Here is a 20,768-nt window from a genome sequence, read left to right as displayed (position 1 = left end):
TGGGGAAAGGAGCAGCATCCGGGGAGTGGCTGGCTCAGGGGGAGTGATGGAGGGAGGCTGTGCAACATGCAGCATTTCACTGCCAGGTTCCTTGACCCAGGTCACTCGTCACTAAAAGTTCTAATGGAACATTGGCAGCTCCCGTGAAAATTTGGTAGGGTCCAAGTCGAGTTCCAAGAAGGCAGATATGCCGCCACTGAGCGGTCCCTCTGTTGGCAGCCTCACCAGAGAGACCATGGACTGTATGGGCTGCAGATAATGAATTCTCCCCTGATCCTGTAGGTCCAGCATGAGCAACAAGGGTGCAAGCTACGCTGCCCGTGTGCCGTTTCTGGAGAGGCCTCCTCTGGAGTGGAATTCAGTCTTCATTGCCCATTCAATCCAAGAGCTGTCTCTGTTCTGCACTCGGGGTCTGTGGGTGAGGTGAAAAGCCTAGAAACTCACCCCCTCATGTTGCCACCCAGCCTTCCCCGCCCCCCAGCTTCTCTCATCACCTTCTGAAATGCCAGGGCCTTCTGTGACCTCTGTTGAGCTCACTTTTGGAGATGCCCTTTTATCTGCTCCTAAAGCAAAGGCATCTCGGTCCTCCACCACCCACAACTCCAAGTATCTCCTAGCCATAGGACATGGAAAGATTCCCCCAGGCAAAGGTGTAGTTGGTAAGAATGACCATAGTCATCACTCTGGAGCACCACCATTTTACCCTGGGACTGTTAGTAGTAAGGGTCCATCCCTCCTCAAAGGTTCTCGTTATACTGATCCAAAAGGTTACCTGTGCTGCCAGTCCCTCTCGCCACCTAAAAAAACACAGGAGCCTTTGTTCTCCAGCCCTGTCCCACCCTGAGGATACAGACAGGAGTCTGCATGGTCCTGACGTGATGTTCTAATTCCCCATGTGCTTGGCAGACAAGTGACTGACTCAAAGCCTTTTCCTCGCATCCTACTGGCACAGCAGGGCACCTGCCTGCACTTGACAATCGCCCTGTTCATGTCTGGAACTGAGCAGAGGCTGCGGCTGCTGCCACCTTGACTGGCACTCTGGTCAGTGGCCTCTCCCTCCCTGTGCCCCTTTCAAAATAGGGATCTGGGGCCACGCTGCAGGGAAGTTTAAACCCTGTGCCTCAAACTGGAGCGAGACGGGACTCCCAGGAGAAGCGTGCAATTGGCCTGGATGATGAAATTGGGTGGGGGAGAGGTAAGCATCTAGGACTGCAGAGAGGAGTATGTCTGGCAGCCAGGTGCAGCAGCAGCAGCAATCGGGGCGGGGAGCTTGTATACAAGTCCTGGGGTGTGAAGCTGAGCGTGTTGTAATCCAGTGCACACCTGTCTTCCCCTTATTTAAAGTGCGTGACAACCTTCTGCAGTGGTGGCTCCAAATGTCGCACTAGTTCTTTGGAAGGCTGCAGCATTTGTGCCCATTACAGTAGCACGCCCCATTCTTATAAGGATGTACGAGGCAGGGACTTTGTATTTTTTCATATCCATAAAGTGTCATGCATACCTTTGGGGCTGCACGTGTAACAGGGCAAAGGGGCAGGATGCGGATACAACACCTGCCTGGGAGGCAGGAAAATAGGGTCTGTTCTCTGCCCTGTTAACTGACTAGCAGAGGGACAACAATCCAGTGGTTAGGGTATTTACCCAGGAAACTCAAATTCAGTTCCCTGCTTTGGCATGGACTTCCTGTGTGACCTTGGCCAAGTCACTAAGGGCCAGATATTCAAAGGTATTTAGGTGCCTAAAGATGCCGATAGGTGTCTTGTGGGATTTTCAAAAGAGCCTAAGAAGATTAGGTACCTAACTCCCCCTCGGCGCTTGTCTACATCTTTAGGCACATAAATACCCTTGAAAACCCTGGCTCTTTATCTCTCAGTTCCACATCTGTACAATGGGGATAACAGCACTTCCCTACTTCATGGAGGTGGTGAGAGGATAAATGCATTAAGGATCATGAGGTACTCAGGTACTACAGCAGTGGAGGCCAGATAAGGACCTAATGAGAGAGGGCAGGACATATAACCTTACCGGGTACGTCTACAGTAGAATAAAAGACTCGCAGTATGGCACGGCTGACCCAGGTCAGTTGACTCAGGCTCACGGGGCTCAGGCTACAGAGATAAAAATTACCGTGTAGACGTTGGGGCTTTGGTTCTGGGACTCCCGCACAGGAATCACTTTAAGTCACTTTGATTAAAATTTTCCAAATAATCTGTTATATATGGGTGCCTCCTTTTTTTGATGCCTGATGTGAGCCACTTGGAACCTGATTTTCAGAGGACCTGAAAACTTGCAGCTCCCACGGACTTCAGCTGGAGCTGTGGTAGCTCAGCGCCTCTGAAAATCATGCCTGATGGCATAGGTCCTGAAAAATATTTAGATGCCTAATTTCCATTGATATCAATGAGCATTAAGTGCCTAAATATATCTGAGGATTTGGGCCTAGATAATTCTGATCAGCCACTCAAAAGGCATCCAAAATCAGAGGGCACAATTTGGCACATCTAAACAGTTTGGTCTAACTCTTCTTGCTTCAGTTTCTGTATCTGTAAAATGGGGCCATTTACCCCTGGAAGCTTGTGAGGGGTAATTTTTAAAGGTTTGTAAATGCTTTGAAGATTATAAGTGCTAAGCCATATGGTTCCCTATTCAGTTCCCATGTGCTTCATCAATTTCATTGATTATTGAGTGCAGCTGGACCTTTCCTGACATTGCAAAACTCATAACACAGTTGTTCCCTCAAGGGCTTTTTAAAATAGTATGCAATTTATTTTCCTTCTTAGTCACTGGCCTCCATCTTACGTTACATTTAATGTACCTTGTTCGTATCAGTTCCTTGCCATGGTCCTGTCTCTCAAGTTTGTTTTTCTTGTGGATCCTGGCATTATTACTTGTTAACATTTTTTGTGTGTTGTACCAGCTTTCCGGCAGTCTGGAATAAATACACCAAGACTCAGAATTAAAGGGAAGAACTGGAAGCCTTACTCAATCCATCTAACCTGGCTGGATGCCTACATTGAAATGACTAAACTAGAGTTGCTAACCTGTCCCAACGTGTACTGGGCCTTATGTAAATGCTGGGATGGCTTCCTCAGGGGCTGTGTCGAATAATAAATAAATCATGCTTTAAATGAGAAGCTAGCTTCAAAGTTGTCCACGGAGAGACAAGTCATTCCGTCCACTGGAGCAATACCTCTTTAGCCCACTGCCATAGTCATACGTAACTGCTGCAACGCAGCCCCCAGTAGCACATCCACTGTGCAGCAAAAGAGCCCGATTTTTGGACAAAGGCCAGTTGGGCAAATTCTGCCTCCCAGGAAGAGCGCTGTGGGATGCGCACGCGGCACATAGGGCCTGGGCCAGGAAGCCGTCCACTTTGTGAAAGCCAGTCAGCCACATGGGTGTCAATTTATCTGCCGCGGAAGGCTTCCCGGGCTAAGCTGCAGCCATTGCTGGGAGCGGAGTTTGAAGTTCTAGGGCAGGAGTAGGCAACCGACGGCACGGCGGCGCACAAGCTGATTCTCAGTGGCACTCACCGGTCCCGGGGGGCTCTGCATTTTAATTTAATTTTAAATGGAGCTTCTTGGACATTTCAAAACCCTTATTTACTTTGCCTACAACAGTAGTTGAGTTATATATTACAGACTGATAGAAAGCAACCTTCTAAAAACGTTAAAATGTGTGACTGGCACGGGAAACCTTAAACTAAGCGTGAATACATGAGGACTCGGCGCCCGCTTCTGCAAGGTTGCCGACCCCTGTCCCCGGGGGCTGTTCCCCAAAGCCAGGCCCTGGAGCGGCTCGGGGGAGGGCTGCTGGGGGGTCACTGCAATGGGCGGCTCTGGAGCGCCCCAGGGAGCCGGGGGATGGCAGGGCAGAGCAGCGCAGGGCGGCCGCAGGCCAAGCCTTTGCCTTGTACACCGGGCGCAGCCCCTCCCCAGCGCAGCCCAGCGATGTCATGGCGCTGGACGGTGACATCACGGCTCCACGTGGTGACATCACAATGCTGCACTGTGACATCACGACACAGCCTCCGACGCTGCGGCTCGGCCTGCCCGGGACGCAGCGTGAGAACTTCCAGGTGTCTCCGCCCCCCAGGCCGTGCGTGACGTCACGCCGTCGAGCGTGCCGACTGCCTCGCTTCCGGAGGGGGCGGGGCCAAAGGACAAGCGCTTCCGGGAGAAAGCCGGGGCCGGAGGGGACCATGAGCTGGTGAGTGCAGCCCCGGGAGACGCTGGGGGCTGGTCCCGCTCCCGGCCCGTCTCCTCCGCGCTGGGTCTCTGCGGCCCCCCGGACCCGCCCGGGGCGCCCCGTCCCTCCCCCCGCCCGGTGCTCCGGGCCCTTCCCCTCCCCCCCTTCTCTCCCCCCCCCCCGGTGCTCCGGGCCCTTCCCTCCCCCCCTTCTCCCCCCCCCCGGTGCTCCGGGCCCTTCCCTCCCCCCCTTCTCCCCCCCCCCCCGGTGCTCCGGGCCCTTCCCTCCCCCCCTTCTCCCCCCCCCCCCCCGGTGCTCCGGGCCCTTCCCTCCCCCCCTTCTCCCCCCCCCCCGGTGCTCCGGGCCCTTCCCTCCCCCCCTTCTCCTCCCCCTCCGGTGCTCCGGGCCCTTCCCTCCCCCCCTTCTCCTCCCCCTCCGGTGCTCCGGGCCCTTCCCTCCCCCCTTCTCCTCCCCCTCCGGTGCTCCGGGCCCTTCCCTCCCCCCCTTCTCCTCCCCCCCCGGTGCTCCGGGCCCTTCCCTCCCCCCCTTCTCCTCCCCCCCCGGTGCTCCGGGCCCTTCCCTCCCCCCCTTCTCCTCCCCCTCCGGTGCTCCGGGCCCTTCCCTTCTCCCCTTCTCCCCCCCCCCCGGTGCTCCGGGCCCTTCCCTCCCCCCCTTCTCTCCCCCCCCCCGGTGCTCCGGGCCCTTCCCTCCCCCCCTTCTCTCCCCCCCCCCCGGTGCTCCGGGCCCTTCCCTCCCCCCCTTCTCTCCCCCCCCCCCCGGTGCTCCGGGCCCTTCCCTCCCCCCCTTCTCTCCCCCCCCCCCGGTGCTCCGGGCCCTTCCCTCCCCCCCTTCTCCCCCCCCCCCCCGGTGCTCCGGGCCCTTCCCTCCCCCCCTTCTCCCCCCCCCCCCCGGTGCTCCGGGCCCTTCCCTCCCCCCCTTCTCCCCCCCCCCCCCGGTGCTCCGGGCCCTTCCCTCCCCCCCTTCTCCCCCCCCCCCCCGGTGCTCCGGGCCCTTCCCTCCCCCCCTTCTCCCCCCCCCCCCCCCGGTGCTCCGGGCCCTTCCCTCCCCCCCTTCTCCCCCCCCCCCCCCGGTGCTCCGGGCCCTTCCCTCCCCCCCTTCTCCCCCCCCCCCCGGTGCTCCGGGCCCTTCCCTCCCCCCCTTCTCCCCCCCCCCCCGGTGCTCCGGGCCCTTCCCTCCCCCCCTTCTCCCCCCCCCCGGTGCTCCGGGCCCTTCCCTCCCCCCCTTCTCCCCCCCCCCCCGGTGCTCCGGGCCCTTCCCTCCCCCCCTTCTCCCCCCCCCCCCGGTGCTCCGGGCCCTTCCCTCCCCCCCTTCTCCCCCCCCCCCGGTGCTCCGGGCCCTTCCCTCCCCCCCTTCTCCCCCCCCCCCCCGGTGCTCCGGGCCCTTCCCTCCCCCCCTTCTCCCACCCCCCCCCCCCGGTGCTCCGGGCCCTTCCCTTCTCCCACCCCCCCCCCCCGGTGCTCCGGGCCCTTCCCTTCTCCCACCCCCCCCCCCCCGGTGCTCCGGGCCCTTCCCTTCTCCCACCCCCCCCCCCCGGTGCTCCGGGCCCTTCCCTTCTCCCACCCCCCCCCCCCCGGTGCTCCGGGCCCTTCCCTTCTCCCACCCCCCCCCCCCCGGTGCTCCGGGCCCTTCCCTTCTCCCACCCCCCCCCCCCGGTGCTCCGGGCCCTTCCCTTCTCCCACCCCCCCCCCCCCGGTGCTCCGGGCCCTTCCCTTCTCCCACCCCCCCCCCCCCGGTGCTCCGGGCCCTTCCCTTCTCCCACCCCCCCCCCCCGGTGCTCCGGGCCCTTCCCTTCTCCCACCCCCCCCCCCCCGGTGCTCCGGGCCCTTCCCTTCTCCCACCCCCCCCCCCCCCGGTGCTCCGGGCCCTTCCCTTCTCCCACCCCCCCCCCCCCCGGTGCTCCGGGCCCTTCCCTTCTCCCACCCCCCCCCCCCCCCGGTGCTCCGGGCCCTTCCCTTCTCCCACCCCCCCCCCCCGGTGCTCCGGGCCCTTCCCTTCTCCCACCCCCCCCCCCCCCGGTGCTCCGGGCCCTTCCCTTCTCCCACCCCCCCCCCCCCCCCCGGTGCTCCGGGCCCTTCCCTTCTCCCACCCCCCCCCCCCCCGGTGCTCCGGGCCCTTCCCTTCTCCCACCCCCCCCCCCCGGTGCTCCGGGCCCTTCCCTTCTCCCACCCCCCCCCCCCGGTGCTCCGGGCCCTTCCCTTCTCCCCTTGCATCCGCTACTGACCTGCTGTCCGCGCCCCACTCGTGTCTACCCCCCCACAGCTCCCGCACCCGTCTCCCTTGTAGTAAAGTGCTGTGATGTCAAGTTTGTTACCGTCGGGGGGCCGGGAAGCTGCCTCGCCTACCGTCCTGTGTGACCCAGTGTATGTGGGGTGGTTGTTTACTTCTCGCCACCTGTGTTTGTTACTCCCTTTGGAGAGTGAAAGTGGCCTGGTTATTTTCACTTTCTTTTAGTCCCTTTCACTCTCAGCGCTCCCCCACCCCCCGCCCAGCACCAGGCTGCTGCAGACAGGGCAAGGGTCTGAGAATCCAACAGCCTGAGTTCCTAGTTCGGCTGCTCTCCGCTCTGGTGTGAGAGTTGCTTCCCTTCTGCACATTAATTCCCCCTGATAGAAAACGGGACTGATACTTGGCTCCCCCTTTAAAAAGTTAGTCTTTAAGGTGCCACAAGTCCTCCTTTTCTTTTTGCGGATACAGCCTAACACGGCTGCTACTCTGCAACTTGGCTCCCCTTGGTGAAGCAGCTCTTGGTCTGTGGAAGAGAAACAAGTTTTAGGGGCTTAATGGTCTGATCCAACACATCTTGAAGTCCATGGAAAGGCACCTATAGACTTCAAAGGGTTTTGGGTCTGGTCCCAAATTCTTATTTATATACTGTACTTGCATAACAATGTCTGTAATGTAAACACAGCAGAGGAAGGCTTACATCAAAACAAAACTTTTTTGCTAGTTTTTTAAATGCCCGAAACAGTCTATTAATAGGTTTTATGAAACCTGCTTTGGGTTTAGAACTATCTGAAGTCACTTTAACTTGTATCTTGCCTCTCAAGTGGATTTCAATATGTTTGTGTTACAGACATTATTTGCACCTCATAATGTCAATATCAAAATAGTAACAATACAGTCTGGGGGATAGGGTTTTGTATGTACTCTGCGTGTGATCTAGCAATGCTGTCCAGTTTCCTCGTGGGAAGGCTTCCTGCCTTTGTAACAGGCCTGGCAGCATACCTCATCTTAGCTTGGGAATGTTAAGCATTGTTATTTATGAATGTTTGTGCGTTAAAGTAAATGTGTTAGATACTTCATCGAACAATTTGGAAGATACGGTCTCTGACCTAAAGAATATGTACTTACTAACAGGTTTCAGAGTAACAGCCGTGTTAGTCTGTATTCGCAAAAAGAAAAGGAGTACTTGTGGCACCTTAGAGACTAACCAATTTATTTGAGCATGAGCTTTCGTGAGCTACAGCTCACTTCATCGGATGCATACCGTGGAAACTGTATGTATGTGGAAACTGCAGTTTCCACGGTATGCATCCGATGAAGTGAGCTGTAGCACACGAAAGCTCATGCTCAAATAAATTGGTTAGTCTCTAAGGTGCCACAAGTACTCCTTTTCTTTTTGTACTTACTAAGAAGCTCCAAGAAGGATCAGGCCATTATTGTGCTATACAGATGCATGCATAGTTATCTTTCCAGCCCCAAAGAGCTTATTATCTAAGGCCCCGTCACTGACTTCAGAGGCTCTACTAATGTGTAAAGTTAACCATGTGTAAATGTTTGTGGGTTTGGGGCCTAATGTTAGATAGACTCATAAATATTAAGGTCAGAAGGAACCATTATGATCATCTAGTCTGACCTCCTGCACAATGCAGGCCACAGAATCTCACCCACCCACTCCTGCAATAAACCTCTCACCTATGTCTGTGCTATTGAAGTCCTCAAATCGTGGTTTAAAGACTTCAAGGTGCAGAGAATCCTCCAGCAAGTGACCCATGCCCCATGCTGCAGAGGACAGAGAAAAAACCCCAGGGCCTCTTCCAATCTGCCCTGGAGGAAAATTCCTTCCCGACCCCAAATATGGCGATCAGCTGAATCCTGAGCATGTGGGCAACATTTACCAACCAGATACCCAGGAAAGAAGTCTCTGTAGTAACTCAGATCCCATCCCATCACAGGCCATGGGCCTATTTACCATGAATAGTTAAAGATCAATTAATGCCATAGATGGGACAGTAGCAAACAGAAGGGAGGGATGGATTGAGTAAGGACCAGAGTTCAGCAATGTGCATATATGCTTAGGGCATCCTGCCCAAAAATGAGATTGGTTTTCGCAAAAGTAGGATAGTACTCACTTAACGTCTTATTATTTACCCAGACACACACCCTTCCCTTCCTTCTGGTTCCCCCCCTCTTAATCATCTCTCCCTTCTCTCTGACTGCATCCTCCTCCTTACCTACCCTCCTTGCCTATTGCAAATATGATTATAAAATAAATGTACTCTTTTGCTTTATCTGTGCTTCTGTTATTAATGAAAATGGATCTGTGATCAGATACTTGAAACACTAATGCAGCCCTTCACACTCATGGTTTCAAATGACTGTACGCTTTATTTGCAATAAATTAAAATAACTGATTATTCTCTTTAAGATTATTGGTATTTATCTATCTGAGGCATTTCAAATGTTTGTTGTAATGTTCAAAATCATTTGATGGAGACATTTAAACCAAGCCTTGTCATGTACGCGCATCATCAGTATACATGCATACCTGCTTTAATTACTCAGCTATCCAGAATGATTTTCTAAATATAAGTTACTTGTCCGGCTACAAAACTCGATTTCCTGCTTTGTAACAGATCAATGTGCAGCATTTCTGCTTAGATTCTTCTGACCTCCATTTCCCCGCATAAAGTTTTGCTTAGAAACCCTTGTTGGGTTTTGTAATTATTCTTGTTCACTGATTCCTGCTCAAATGGTCTCAGTTTACAAGTCAAATATTTGATTTTTTTTTTCCTAGCTGCTAGCACCGCAAATTCAAGTTGTGAGTTGAAAAATCCAGCAGTGTTCTCTCTGCCTCCTACTGTCACCATAAGTACTAAAGATTCTAGGATCAGAAGTTTGCTGACAACTTTTGTTGTAAGAGACTCCAGCTCACTCTGCTGTGTTTATATTGGCTCTTCGAGGACCACAGGAGAAACTTTTCTGTATCCATAAAGTCAGCAGATCTGCCTTGAAGACAAATGGCATGGATAGATTAACAGAATCATCTTCTTGATTATACTGCCCTATAGATGGCTAGCAGGCTATGTAAGGAATACGTACTTTATAGTCCAGGTAGCCTAATCAGTGTATTTTTAGTCCTGACTCATGCATCACTTTATTGTGATAAATTATACATAGAAATACCTATTGCTGCACTTAATTTTAAAATAATCAATTCATTTCACCCTGTATCAATCTTACTACTCAAATTGCACAACACAGAATCACTCCACCTGCGCTTTCAGTGACACCGCTGCATCGTCTGTGTTCTATGCTATAAATGGCTGCATCCTAAAAGCAAACATTTATAAATCTGCCTAAAGTTAAGGGGACTGTGTCACATTAAAAGTCATATTACTTAAAATGTCCTTAACTTTGATTGTTAAAAATGGAAGGAGAGTAAAAGCCTCCTGTGGTTTTTTTTTTATCCATTTATGCACTTCTTCTTTTTTAGTTCTGTTCAGCCTGGGCAATAATAGATAGTTTCACTTGGAGATTCTCATGCATTCACACAATGATGGGTTGCTTGGTTTGTAAATATTGTTGAAGGGCCTTTAACTCCAAACAAAAAACTTTAAAAAAATTCCTCTGTGTGTGTTTGTCAGATTTGCTAAAAACTCTGTACAAGACTCCTAAAACATTATGGGACAGATCACATCCACAGTTCTTGTCGTGTGTGCTGGTCATTTAATTAAAAATATTTTCACTGCCCTAAGCAATTTTTCAATCGTGTTAGTCACGCAGAGCCAAAATAGTTAGAGGTAGATGTATGCTGATGTAAGAAGAAAGAGAGAATTTAGCTTGATTCTGAGATCCCAGATTGAGTTTGCAGGGCTGGCAGATAGACAAATAATCTTTAGTCTTTGTCTGTAAACGCGCTTTTAAATGTGGCCGTGGTCAGAAAAATAACTGAAAATAGCACCTGGCTCAGCAGATTTACTCTCTGTATACTGAGAATCAGTTTTTGCTACATTTTACACCTGTTAGCACTGCAGAGCTAATAAAACCAGATGGCTGAGATATCGTAAATATCGTTATTAATGAAATACAGTACAGGGCTTTAAATGCTGCCAAATTACAGCTTTGTAACTCCTTTGAAGACAATACGATACCACAGGTGTAACTGAAGGGAAAATTTGGCATACAGAATCTATCAGTGGTGAGAAATGAGCCAGAAAGAACTCAGCTTGACCCTCAGATCTCTGGTGAGTCTGTAGAGCTGACGGTTAGGAACGAAACATTCAAACTGAGCCAGTCCAGTCTGATCAGAAATAACTGACAGTAAACAGAGAATTTTATCATGTCATTGTTATGCTTTTCAGAGCATAACTGCATGTTAACCTCCTATCTACACTAAGGATTTGCCTTCACTACAAAGTTAACATGAGTTATAACCAGGGAGCCTAGAAATCCATTTGCCATGGAAAAATGCAGAAGTTGTGTTCTTAGAGAGAATCTTTAGTTTTTACATTTTGTGAGAAAATAAAACCATATACAGTAGAACCCTGACTGTCCAATCTAATTAGGAATGGGACCAGCTTGGATAATCAAAAATTCAGATAATCAGGGAAATGGGCAGGGCAGGGCTTGGGATGTCAGCCCCAGGCAACGGTGCTCGGGCTGTCAGCTTAAAAATTGTAAATATATCAATAAAACATTGTGTCAACTGATACCTATATATATTGTGGCTAGAGAAACTAAAGGTCAGCGTTTCCTTTAAATAGCGAAAAAAGTGGATTTTTATGGGTTTTTTAATCAGAGGATTTGGGTTTTTTTATCACAGAAAACTAGGATCCCTGGTTATAACTCAGGTCACGTCCCCACACAAAAACAGTTAGGTGCACTTACACTTCAGCATAAACCCAAGGTTCAGACTTAGGCTCAAGCCTAACCTCCTTCCATCTATACCCAAATCATTCTAACCCAGGGTCCCAGGACCCCACAAGGGTGAAGGGTTCAAGCCTGAGTCAAACTGGGAGTCCGGGACCCAGGGTTCAAGCCCTATTACTTTGCAGTGTAGATGCAGCCCCACTGGACCCAGGCTCTGGGAGTTGGCCAAAAGTCTCCCACGTTCCCACAGGCTGGCTTTCTTGGACCTTTGGACAGTCAAGTTTAGTGGACAGTCAGATTTTCCCAAACTGCACAACAAAAAGCTAGAGCAGCCACATGGCGGGAGGGCACTGGGAAAGCTGGGATATGATTGATTGCACTCAGGTCTGCGAAATGCAGTGTAGATGCTTGAACCCCAGTTTTGGGACCAGGTTAGAAAATTCCTAATGGAGGATTGACAATCAGTGTAGGTGCTCAAACCCAGGGTCTGCTGACTCACATTCCACTAGCTCTGGGCTTACATTGCAGTGTGGACGTACCCCTAGACTGAGCATGATGGTGCTTTTCACTTGAGTCCACTGGCCTGTCAGGTGGTACAAGCTAAAGTTCAGATTAGCACAAGTCATCAGCTATTAACGCGGCCACTCGTGTAGTGTGGACTCAGGCTAGAGCCACTCGAGTGTCGCTGGTCCTTTCCCACAGCCCCATTCCTTTGCCCAGAAAGGACAGATGAGTTCTCCTGTAATTCCCTGAGAAGGAATGCCTGGAGCAGTTCAGTTTACTGCAGTTTGGAACCATGGGATATGCCCCCAGAAATCCTAGCACAACACACAAGTGAGAGCAGCGTCAGTGTGGACACAGCAGCATGAGGATTATTGTGTGGTGTGGCCGTTCTCACCCAAACTAGGGTAACTCAACAGAAGTCACCTGCGCTAATACTGCAGTGAAGACAGACACTCAGGATGGAGCCATCCGGGAAAGCCATGGTAGAGCATAGCTTAAACATGGTTCCCGCTGAGCCATGTGATTGGGAGATGAATTTTTCATCTTTTGCTGGGATAGGAATGAGGGGTCATTGTCAAGGGTGGGGTTACTCAACTGAAATCTGTGATTCCCCTTTCTTCCTCCACAACAGATCAGCGTCAGTCTTTGCGCGTGTTGTGGCCCCATTTCCACATGAATGTGAGAGACCTGAACTCTGAGGAGGTTAGTCTGTGTATAACGCAGACAATCGCTCTCAGTTCGGTTGTCAATGGCTGGCAGGCCATGCCAACTGTAATAGTCGCTAATTCATGCAGATATGGCCAATGTGAAGTCGTGCTGCCGCTTATTGAATGAATTGTGTCATTCACTTAGGTCTGGAATTCAGTACGTCTTCGGAGGGGAAAGGGTCTTACTGACGTGCAGCCTCTGATGTAGGAAGATTCCTGAGGTCACACTTGGACCATTTAGGCTGCGGTGATTGTGAACGAGCCAGGCAGTAGCAAATTCTTCTGTAGAACAACATGCATATCAGAGGGGATCTATTGTCTAGGGGATTGTGCCCTGCTTCCCAAATGTCAGGGTAAAAAATGTCTAACATTTATATCACTTCGCTTGCTGGGAGTTCTGCATAAAGAGAGGATGAGCCTTGTTCCAAACATGCAAGACTGAGAGTTTTCTTTGTTTAGCCGATATATCACTATTTGTTTAGTTTGAGCGTGCTGCCTCTCTCCAACAATGGCCTTCATCAGATGCATGTCCGCAGCGTGGAATGTACTGTTTCGAAGGTTAGCGGGAGGTTTACCCGAGTGATTAGGGAAAGGGACTGAGTCATGGTGCTACAAAGTTTTATTTCTGGCTCTATCACTGTCTCAGTGTGTGGCTTTGAGGAAGGTCGCCTAGTCTTTCTTCCTCAGTTTCCCCATCTGTAAAATGGAGATAATAGTTGCCTTGCATAGGTATTGTGAGGCTTAATTAATGTTTATAAAGCACACTGGAATCCTTGGGATCAAATGCGGAAATTGAGACCCAGAGAGGATGTGACTTGCCAGAGACCTCATAACTAATCTGTGACAGAAGCAGGAATCAAACCCAGATCTCCTGACTTCCACACCTGGTTATGACTAGATGATGTTTTCTCTACCATGTTTTAGGGCCAACTTTAATTAGAGCAGAATTAGGCTTGTTTGGGGAGCGATATTTTATGTAGGTAGTTTTGAAACTTGATCCTTCTGTGACCCACATTGGCATCATTAAGATTTTGTGTCTTGCTTGGATTATATTCTCCTACATGAGCTGCCCCAGAGACTGCGTTGAGAAGTTGTAGCTTGGTTTTTGGTGCCCTTTGGAGTGAGTATTTGTGGTGTAGCAGGTATTTAGTGGCTCTGTCGCCGCAGCATTGATAGGCAGTTAAGCACTTTTTCTGCAGATTTACAGGTGAGGAATGGAAGACAGCAAGTTGCTGTGTGTGGCTAGGTGGCAACACACTTTGAGACCAGGAGGTCTCCACTCAAGTTCCAAACCAGGATCTGGATTTCCTCTCCTGTGCTGATATTTCAGGGCCATACTCAGGTGGGGGCTGTATGGCTAGAGGTATTGGCCCTCAGATGACATATTAAAGTGAGCTCTATTCCTGTGGCTGTCACGGGTGAAATTTAAAGATCCCAGGTCACTTTGGGGGAAAGAGTAGAAAATACAGAACTGATCTTCTGACCTCCATTCTCTAAAAGCAAACGTGAATGACTTGGGCTATACTGGGACCATTACTGGGGGCCAGTGGTTTCTGTTTTTTTCTCTTCAGTTACAATGCAAGCATCTATTTATAATCTAAAGGGTACTTGTAGTTATGGAAGAAAATACTTAAAACCTTGGTCTGTTGTATCTCAAAAGCAGGTTTTCAAGCTACATTTCACCTCCTCCAGTAGTTTTCTAGTTCCAGCGTACTAACTAGACTAAACACCTAGCATTAATTTAAAGTTAGGAGTTGAACTGTAGAGTCCTGTGACATTTAACTCCCCAAACCCTTACCAGGTTTTGATCTAACAAGACTTCCATGTTAATCCATTTTCCAAATGATTTCGGTGTGTAAAGGCTGATGATTAGCTCATGTAGCGCAATAAATCACAGTTGTGTAGATCACTGAACCCTGTCTACTCCAGAGGTCCTGGGAGGAAGTATACTTGGGAACAGGTGGGAAATGACAGGCATGTTCAGGTTCCAGCATAAACATTTATTATTTATTAACATTATTAATATTACAGCCACGCCCCAAGTCCTGATCAGTATCACGACCCTATCTTCCTAGGTGCTGTGCAAACACATGCAAAGAGACAGTTCCTGCCCCAAAGAGCTTTATTTCTAGCTTCTTACAGTCTAGGGATACTTCAGTTACAGTTAAGAAGGTACTTTTTAGACTAAGTCTCCATTTTCAATGGGTTATAACTGCTAACTTGCCTACCTTCCCCACAAAATACCTTGTATGCTGACATTTTTTAAACTTGGTCTCAACCCGCAATTCTTCTTTGTCACCTTTTTGGAGTGAACTTAGTTCTATAGGGAACCTAGTGCAGGCCTGACAGCTCTGGAGAATGCAGTCTTCTGTCTCTGCAAGAGAAGCGCTGTTACCTCTGCACTAGAAGGCCCATTTCTAGGGATGAGAGGGGAGCTGATTCTCCGTGTCCCATGCACTGAGGGCTTTTCTGCCAAATGCCACTTTTCATGATGGAATTTAAACAGAATTTTCTTATAATGATAGCAGGCTAGCACCTGTTTGATCATTGAGTTCTAGAGAAAAGCAAACAAGGGTATTTTCTAAAGCCCAGATCATGGTCTCATTGGTGTATATGGCAGAGCTCCCAGTGAAACCAGCATTTGACCCTTAGTATCTGATAAAATTTGATCAAAAAAAGCTCTTGGATACCAAAGTGGTGAGCAAGGTACAAATAGCTACATAGATAATTACTTCCTACATATACCTAGATACTTGATTTTATAGCACAGATGGTCACATGCACTACAGAAGTACTCATGTTTAAACACCATAGTGAAATGTAGTTACCTGTGTTATAATGTAGCCCCTGATCCTGCAAATTAGTCTGTGTGAGTTGAACCCCTGAGCCATTGGAATCCATGGTGGTCCACACAGGCTCAGGGGTCCCCTCCACGTGCACCAGCTTGCAGGATCAGAGCCATAATTTTTTCTTACCTGTGTGTACAGAAAAAACTATGTGAGCACCCTCTTTTAACTCTAACATGGTTATCACATGATTTGGTGGTGGTGGTGGTCCATACGGGTGACTAAAAAACAATCTTATAACAGAGTTAAGCCACAACCATCTTTCACAACCACGCTTAAAATGGTTATTTTTGTAGCATAGTCAGGGCCTAAAACAGCCTTGCAAAATTCTGTTCGCCCACGCACCTGGCGTGAGTAATTCTCTTTTGATGGGTGAGTAAAATATCATTAGCTTTTTCATTATCATCTTGGAGCGGGTGGGAGAGTAACTTCTGACATTATTATTGCATTTGTTGAGCACTAACACTGGCCTTGGCTCTGCAGAAGACACAAGGGATAAAGACAGTCCATGCCCCAAAGAGCTTACAGTCTGTGGGCTTACTTCTTACTGAACTCAGTGGAAGCAGGTTTGGAACAAAAAGGACTAAATACTTAAGGATTATAGTTTGAGGCAACATAAATTGCGTGGTTACATTATGAGTTTTTTCTTTGTTATAGGGGCTCACAGTGAGACCAGTTTTGTTGGTTTGTGCCCTGTAGCTTTGTCGGGGCGGAGTGAAACCCAGGGTTAAGTCTGTATATTTTTCAGTTGATTTCAGAGGTGTCCAATACTCTAAGCCAAATTCTGTGCTGCTGCATGCCCCAGGCAATCCCACTGACCTCCCAATGGAGCTTCATGGGCAGAAGTCAACACAGAATTTGGCGCAGTATCTCTCTTAACATAAGCTGTTTGTGATCCATTTGAATAATTTTTTCCTTTCGCATTAGTGTTCTGTTTGGAGTGGTTGCTATGAGTTCTTATAAAGAAGGGGGAGTGGGGTGGGACGGTGCATGCGGTTTCCATGGACACCGTGTAGTACAGCAAGACATCCAGAGTGATGTGATATATTAATTCCAACTGTGTCTTGTGTTCATGCATCTCTCACCTGTGAGGGCTGGGGCTGGAATTCCCCCCTGCTCCTTGGACACTTGCTGGTGCATTGTATACGGTCATAGGGGTTTTTTTTAAGGCTGTGACAGTCTCGGACTCCTGATTCAGCTATCTGAGACGTGGATGTTCGGTAGTTGTATAGGTTTTTCACTAAGGCATTGTACAGCACCAAGCACACTGTCAGCATGCAGTGAATAATTTCTCTTATGCCCTGATCCTATGAGGTGTTGCCCACTTCTTGCAAGGACACATCTATATTAGCAGAATTGTTACCCATATTTCATCAGCTGCCTAAGGTTGCTAGTGTAGAAGGGGCTTGGGCATTTTTACTATTATGTCAGGAAAAGGTGCACAGAACAGCACTGAATCATACTGTGCGAGAAGCACCTACCCCCCGTCTTCACTAGTGCGTCCACTGTTGCTACAAACATTGTAGCTGCCCCACTGCTGCTAATGCAGACAAGGTCCCAGATGGTGTGTGGTGGGAGTGGGAATCGAGGGTTTTCAGCACTTTGCTGAGAAAGTTCCCGTCACCTAATTAAGGTGAACTTAACGCAGCGTTGGGTTTTTTGATGAAAAATCAAATTTTTCCTTGGAAAGCGGATGCTTTTCATGAAAAATGTTGTTGAGTTGGAAACCCAATTTTTGGTTGAAAACCAGTTTCAACAGAAATTTTTCAGTGAGCCCTAGTCTGACCCCTTCTAGTTATTTGAGAGCCCGTGGCACTTTCTGCAGGAGTCTGAGTGTAAACCCTGAGGTCCTGACCATGTACATTGTGGGTAAATACATTGTGCCCCCTCCAACTTCCCCTCCACTTTCAGTTGCATACAGCTTTTTCCTTACTTCCTGTCCTAAACCATCATTGGAGATTGCTGTGCAATGTTGAACAGCAGCTGTTCATATCCCCAGAAGCAGCTGCATTTCAGTGGTGGCTGAAAATATTCATGTGTTTTCCCTATCTACCTGGGAGAGGTCTTAGGAAGCCTGATTAGTGTTTTGCGGTCCTCAAGTGGAGGGTGTTACCATGTGTTTTGTTGCAGTCTATGCTTATTTCCATTTAAATTCCTGAGATTGATAGCCCTCCTCCATTTTTTCTGGTCTTTGTCTGATGAGGGAGCAAGAGTGTCCAAGATTTGTCAGGAAACTGAGCGTTTTGCTGCGGGGTGGGGAACGTTATTATACAGGAGAATATATAAAACCACAACTGCAGCCCTAGATTAGAAATCACATGGTCTGATCCAGTCGGACGATCCCCTCTGCATCTTACTTTCAGAGGGGACTACAGAAAATCTGTAAATCTTGCAAATCTCATTGGGCTGTATTCCCCATTGCCTGGTGGGTTTATCAGCAACTCTCCCGTGCATGCGGAGGAGAATTAGAGCACGTCTACATGTACAGCGCTGCAGTGACGCAGCTGCGTCAGTGCACATCTGGTGAAGACGCTCTATTCCAACAGGAGAGCGCTCTCCTGTCAGCATAACAACACCACCTCTGCGAGTGGCAGAAGCTATGTTAGTGGGAGAAGCTGTCCCGCCGACATAGCACTGTCCACACCGGTGCTTATGCCAGTGTAATTTATAAAAAGAAAAGGAGTACTTGTGGCACCTTAGAGACTAACCAATTTATTAGAGCATAAGCTTTCACTCAGAGGGGTGATTTATTCACATCCCTGAGCAACGTGAGTTCTACCGACATAGACTGTAGAGTAGACACAGCCTTAGACCCTTTGGTGTGTGACTTTGAGCTTGTACATGGAGAAGTATACTACATTGCTGGGGAAATTTCAGAGAAAATTAGCCACACCTTCCCCTCCCAGGGGTTCCTCAACTTCCCTGATGGGATGCTTTCAGGATTCTCTCCACCCACCTACACTTTTTTCTTACTTTAAGCACCCAGCCCCTCTCTTCAGTACTTCACTCCCCTCCATTGAGGAAGACTAGGTGGAGCCTCCCTTCTGAAATCGGTGTTCCCAAACGAGCCAGATTGGCTCCGCTGAACGACTCACAATGTCCCGATGGGGGCTGCGTGCGCTGCCTTTGCCGCAGTCCCCCGCCAGCCAAGAGAATGAGGCCTGGAATCTTCATGGCATTACCGTTACTGTGGCTTGCTGAGTTAAATGGCTGTATCTGACCAGAGAGCTCTTCAGAGTGGGAAAGCTCCGACTGACTCAGCGTGCCCACACTGTTTATGAACATGATTTCAAGGGATTTCACACCCCAAACACAACCCCAGCTTTCTCTCGCTCAGCAGAAATAATAGAACCGAAACACACGCAAGTCCAGGTTTCTCCTCTAGGCTGTGTGGAAACGTGCTCAGGTTTTCAGGGTAGCATTTGCGGCTCTGGCACACCAGGAGGAGGCTCTGTAACACATAGTAAAAGATGTGGAGCCGTATGTCAACCTGATCTATTTCTGATATGCTCATCGCTGTGGTATCCAGGCGGACTAATAATACCTGGAGTTCTTCATCTTACAGCGCACTCTGACAGCTGCTAATTTGTGCATCCCCCCTGTATCAGGTAATAATATTATCCCCATTTCACAGACGGGAAAACTGAGACACACAGTAGTGAAATGATTGGCCCAAGGCATCACAGCAATAGAATGTCCGAACTGGGATTAGAACCCGGGAGGAGTTATTGGTTCTCGGGCTTGTGCTCAGATTGTTGGAGCACATCTCTTTCTGCTGCCAGCAGCTTCTTGCAACTGCATTTCAAAGCTGCGGGTGTGTCAATTTATTTTAAAATCTCAGCTAAGATCAGTGGTTCTGATCGTCTTACTACTTCATTGCTTTATTCTTTCTGTTCTTCTTTCTTGTGTTGCTTTTTTACTGAGCCATATTAAAGCAGGAAAATTGTCTCAAAATATAAAATAGCATTTTAAAAAAAATAGTTATATGAACAGGGTTTTTTAAAAAGGTTTTACTGAGACAGACATAATTACCAACTGGCATCATGGTGCTGATAGAGATATTTGCTGTTTCAAAGTGTATTTGTAGCTTTGTTGAACATCCTGTTGACTTTCTTTTGCTGTGAAAGAAAATAGTCTTCGTTTCTTCCTTGTACGCCGAACTTTTTGGATGTGAAAACCTTTTCCTTCCCAACTGAGATGGAGTTGAAATATCTTGTAGCTCACATCCCGCACTGCCCTTCATTGCATAAATGTAATGAGTAGTTTAAAGAAAAGTGAGCCATCTGAAACAGGATGGGCTGATCCCATTATCCATTAATTGACCTGAGCTTCTTGTTTTATCCTAGTTCGGCTCGAGAAGAAACGCAAGTGCTAAAGCAGACTATGTCAGCTCAGGTTAAAGGTAGGAGGAAGGAGAGAGACAATTTAAGCTCAACCAGGCTACTCAGGTGCTGTAGAAGACCTGAAATACTCCCTTGGTCTGAGGCCGGATTCCTCCATCCCCTTCCGTCTTGCAATTAGTTGTTACATAAACTACCAGTTGCCTGCACCCTCAGCTGCTGGTCTTGGTTGACTTAGAACACTAGGATCCAGGCCTTCTAGTATGACTTGTTATTTCATCTGGTCAGTTTCCAGTGTCCCTGTTTTACTAGAGTTTATTTAGTTGTGTCATGCTCTTTAATGAAGACTGACAGTTGGGTTTGTCCCCGTGCCCCACACATTTTCCAGAGCGGCTGCCTTTTCTTCGGAAGCCCCCATACTTCATGAGAGTGCAAAGCTGTATTGGGTAAAGAAGTCTGATTAAGTAAATGGTGAAAAGTCATGTTTTAGTAATACAAGGCAAGCAAGACAATGTCTGTTATTGGACCAACTTCTGTTGGTGGAAGGTGCAAGCTTTCGAGCTCCGCTGAGCTCTCCTTCAGCTTTGGGGAAAGGAGCTCGAAATCTTGTACCTTCCACCTCCAGAAGTTGGTCCAATAAAAGATATTACCTAACTAGGGTTGCCAGCCCTCCAGGAATTAAAGATTCATCTTTAATTAAAGATAATGTCATGTGATGAATCTCCAGGAATTCATCCAACCAAAGTTGGCAACTCTGTACCTAAGCCACTTTGTCTCTCTCGTATCCTGGGATCAGCATAGCTCCAAAACCGCTGCAACCAAATGTTTAGAGACTCACACAACTCCAAAGCTATCTTCACTGATGCTCCTTGCGTTTTGCAGCCAGCCACTCTGTCTGTTGCAGATTAATTTTCTGGAGGCATCTCTGTTTGAATGGTCCTCTCTGGCTGGTGGTGGTTCAGAGCCTTTGTAAGGGGCCTGTATTTAAATTCTGTGTTTGTTTCTTTGTTAACTAAGATTAATCATTAGCAACATAGAAACAATTATCCCTAATCGTGCACAGTGTTAAC

The 20,768-nt window shown here is 48.9% G+C and overlaps 1 protein-coding gene across 1 annotated transcript in view; it reads left to right on the top strand.

Moving 5' to 3' along the window:
* The first annotated feature begins 3,986 nt into the window (after positions 1 to 3,986).
* BIN3 (bridging integrator 3) overlaps positions 3,987 to 20,768 on the top strand; it is a 55,967-nt gene continuing 39,185 nt past the window's right edge. Inside the window, exon 1 of the mRNA XM_084615324.1 lies at positions 3,987 to 4,209. Coding sequence (XP_084471450.1) covers positions 4,001 to 4,209 — 209 coding nt within the window. The 5' untranslated portion in view covers positions 3,987 to 4,000. The remainder of the gene's footprint in view (positions 4,210 to 20,768) is intronic.

Source organism: Lepidochelys olivacea (genome assembly GCF_965140295.1).
Source record: "Lepidochelys olivacea isolate rLepOli2 genome assembly, chromosome: 26".
Taxonomy (NCBI): domain Eukaryota; kingdom Metazoa; phylum Chordata; order Testudines; family Cheloniidae; genus Lepidochelys; species Lepidochelys olivacea.
The sequence above is the reverse complement of the archived record's forward strand: the minus strand, read 5'-3'. Positions and strand labels throughout refer to the sequence as shown.